This window comes from Vicia villosa, linkage group LG4 (assembly GCF_029867415.1).
Source record: "Vicia villosa cultivar HV-30 ecotype Madison, WI linkage group LG4, Vvil1.0, whole genome shotgun sequence".
Classification (NCBI taxonomy): Eukaryota; Viridiplantae; Streptophyta; class Magnoliopsida; order Fabales; family Fabaceae; genus Vicia; species Vicia villosa.
The window spans coordinates 94,032,691-94,036,237 of NC_081183.1; the positions used below are offsets into that span (position 1 = coordinate 94,032,691).

Genomic DNA, 3,547 nt, shown 5'->3' on the forward strand with positions numbered 1-3,547 from the left:
TGGACTCCTCATGGTGAGAAACATCACAAATAAAACATACATCAAACAAGCATTCATAATTAATAATTGAAGTAATAATGATTGCAATAGAGAAAATAGAACTTGATTAAAGATGAAATTTAAATTAAAAGAAAAGGCTCCAATATGGCTCAAGTACTTGACAGGAAATAAAATTGCAACAAAGTAGAAATATTAGGAACTTAGGGAAAAAAACTATTCAATAATGTAAAATTTGGTAAATAATGGCCTTTCTTCCCAAGGATCCTAGGTTTACTTATAGTCAATTATTAGATTCAAGGTACTAAATAAGTTAAAGGACACTTAAGATCATTAAGCACTCCCACCATAGTCTTCCCATGTTGTTCTTTGATGCAATGTATGGGGATAACTCTTTGGACCAACACGACCCGTGTTAGGTGACATGGCTCGATGGTGTTGGTTGCGGGAAATTAGTACTGGAGAATTTCCTTTCTGCACGGTCTTTTATCCCCTAAAAACAAAGAAAACATACCAAAGCACATAAAATGGAAAAGGACACAATAAAATGGAAATAATACATGATGAAACACATTGCATGCACCCTATCAAAATAGTATGTTGAACTTCCAGAATCCCCAACCAAAGATACACCATCTGCCATATTCGAGCAGTTACAATGCAGCCAAGAAAAAGATGAGAGGCATTTTCATCATCATATAAACACAAAAGGCGGACCAACGAATGTCTTCCTTCGAGAGTTCCTCTCCTAGAAAAAAATTTGGATTTTGCTAGGAAGTTTATGTTAGATATTCGGTATGATAATCCTGGATATCTTCGAAGAATCGTGTTCGTTCACTTTCCGAACAAAGTATTTCGACCCTATTCTTGTCTGGGTTCACGAAATCTTTGCGGGGATAATTCTCGAAGAACGATCTGTTTTCTGACAATAGATAACAGATCAGAATGTAGAGAGGAAGTATATTTTGTATCCCAAAATCGAGGCCGAATGACTCCTTATATAGGAGACCAATAACAGAAAACGAACAGACACACATGTTCGGAAACAGAAAACGGTCATGTCTGTTGGGAAAGGGTGCAACTATTCAAACAAATTTTTTGAACGGGGCGCTTCCCCGCACTCCGCCAGGGGCTACGCCCCTTGGAACCCCTTTTTTATTATTCGTATTCAGTTACACGTTTGGCTCGACGACCGTATACTCCGCACTACCCTAACTCGTTTCAAACTTAACGCATAATTGCATTGCCCTATAGTAAATCACATTACTACCAAAATAAATTGATGATACTAAAATCACCAACAGTTTAATTCTCCAAAGTTCATTTAAATTTATTAAGATATCAGCATATGCATGGTTGTCGTCCTTGGACAGATTGGTGGGAACTGCATAATAATTTTTTATCGAATATCCATTTTTGTGCTTCCACTAAGTGTAACCATCAGCTTGCTCGCAAACCAGATGCACTTGACTTAAAATTGTAAGCAATTCCAGGAGCTGAAGATCTGATGCAGGGTATAGGTTGTCGGTTGAAATTGCTACTTTCTAAGACCAAACACCATTATACCAGTAACCCAATTATGGTACTCATGAGTTAGGCATAGTAGAATTTGAATACAGTTTTGGAAATTGAATGTTCAGAGTTGCGGTACCGATCCATTTAATTTTCCAGAAAGCTGCCTCTTTACTATCACCAATTTCGCAATTGATCGATGATGCAAAGTAGTTGATATTAAGATCGTAACAGGGTAATAGGCCCAACAAATCACGCAACCATAACAAATCCTTATTGCTATTGACTAGAACTGAATTTAAGAGAATCATTGTTTTGATGTCACCTTACCTTAAAGAGAGTAAATCAAACCACAAAGGATTTTCGTTAGATAAAGAAACCACAACCATTTACTTAAAAGAACCCCATTAAATCTTCTGCTATAGAAAATTACACTAATTAAAAAAAGTAAATACATAATGATTTAACTTAGTGGTTTTCTTGAAAAAATTTACTACGAAGATTTAAAAATAATTCTATTTAGTTGTTGGTTATAAAAAAGATGGAAGAGAATAGATTAAAAATTTACATTTAATTTTACATTAAAAAATGAAAAATAATTTTTTCTTGTTATATTTTAGGACAAAAATACACATTTTTTTCTCTTATAGAAATAGGAAGGAGTTTTTCAGTCCTAACCTTCGCTCTTTCTTGGATTTATATATATTTGATCGGTCAATCTAGCAGAATTTATTTTAACACAACACAAAAAATAATAGATACATACGTTACTGTTAGTTTTACACTAATTTACTATATAATAGATTTATTTTTTATTGAGATTGTAGTAAAAATAAAAAATATTTTTCATTGTAGGAATTTATTATTTATTAGGATAGATTTCAAGAAAAGAAAACCGTGGACGGATTCTGGACTTAAAAATTCCAATGTGCGGTCTATGGGCGGCGCTGTTAGGTTAAAAAATACTACCTAGTGGCTTGTGCCGTTTGGATTCAGATAAATAATCCATTTTCTTCACATGTAACTACAACCGTCATTGAAAATCCTCACACACTGCAACATGTGTAGACCTGTCAATCATCCCTCACACTCACATATCAACGCTGATGAAGTCATAGACACATTCACTATCACCAGCTTTGACATTGAAGAACTCGATCCAGTTACTATCAGAGGAAACACTATGTTGATTGGGAAGACGAAGAAAACCAAACACAGAACCAATAAGTTGAAGTTGGAGAATATTCTAGAGGAAACAGAGTTATATGTTGATAATAGTAATGAAGATATTCATCTGGAAGAGCTTGAAGAAGCGTGTATTCACTTGGAGATGGATTTGGAAGTATTGAGGAAGTCCATTGATGTAGGAGTTTGTGTACTCTGTCTCGGCTTAGGTTACATGGTTTCTACTAAGTTTCGACCACGACAGAAATTTTCTTCACTTTTATCATCATCATTTTTCTTCTTATAACATGCAAAATTGAAAGTATTACTATTCCATTTCTGCATACATCCAGTTTGTATCAAGTTGTCACTAAACCCAAATTCAGTTCTGCGAGTTATATAGGCTTATTTAGCACAGCTACATCATTAATTTTTTTGAAGATTTTTGTGTGTGTGTCTATTGGCTTTGATCATCTTGCTTGTTGGTTTTTGGAGGGGTAAATCTATATTTTGGTATAGATTAATTTTGCTTACATGAAAAAAATGATACCTTAGTCAAACGTGTGAGGACATTATGAGACAAGCCAGATTCCTAGACCATTCATTATAATGGTGTTTTGAGTATTGCCTCATACCATCATCATAGTGGTGTTTAATGATGGATAGAAAAACACTTAGAAAGGGGGGGTTTGAATAAGTGTAGCTTTAAAAACTTGACAGATAAAAATAAATTGCACAGTTATTTTTATCCTGGTTCGTTGTTAACTAAACTACTCCAGTCCACCCCCGCAGAGATGATTTACCTCAACTGAGGATTTAATCCACTAATCGCACGGATTACAATGGTTCTCCACTTAGTCAGCAACTAAGTCTT

At 34.6% G+C, this 3,547-nt stretch overlaps 1 protein-coding gene across 1 annotated transcript; it reads left to right on the top strand.

Moving 5' to 3' along the window:
* Window positions 1-2,501: 2,501 nt before the first annotated feature.
* On the top strand, window positions 2,502-3,094 carry LOC131599360 (uncharacterized). The gene has a single exon (XM_058871745.1). It carries the CDS (start codon window positions 2,570-2,572, stop codon window positions 2,978-2,980), a length of 411 nt encoding a protein of 136 aa, XP_058727728.1. The 5' UTR covers window positions 2,502-2,569; the 3' UTR covers window positions 2,981-3,094.
* The last annotated feature ends 453 nt before the right edge of the window (window positions 3,095-3,547 follow it).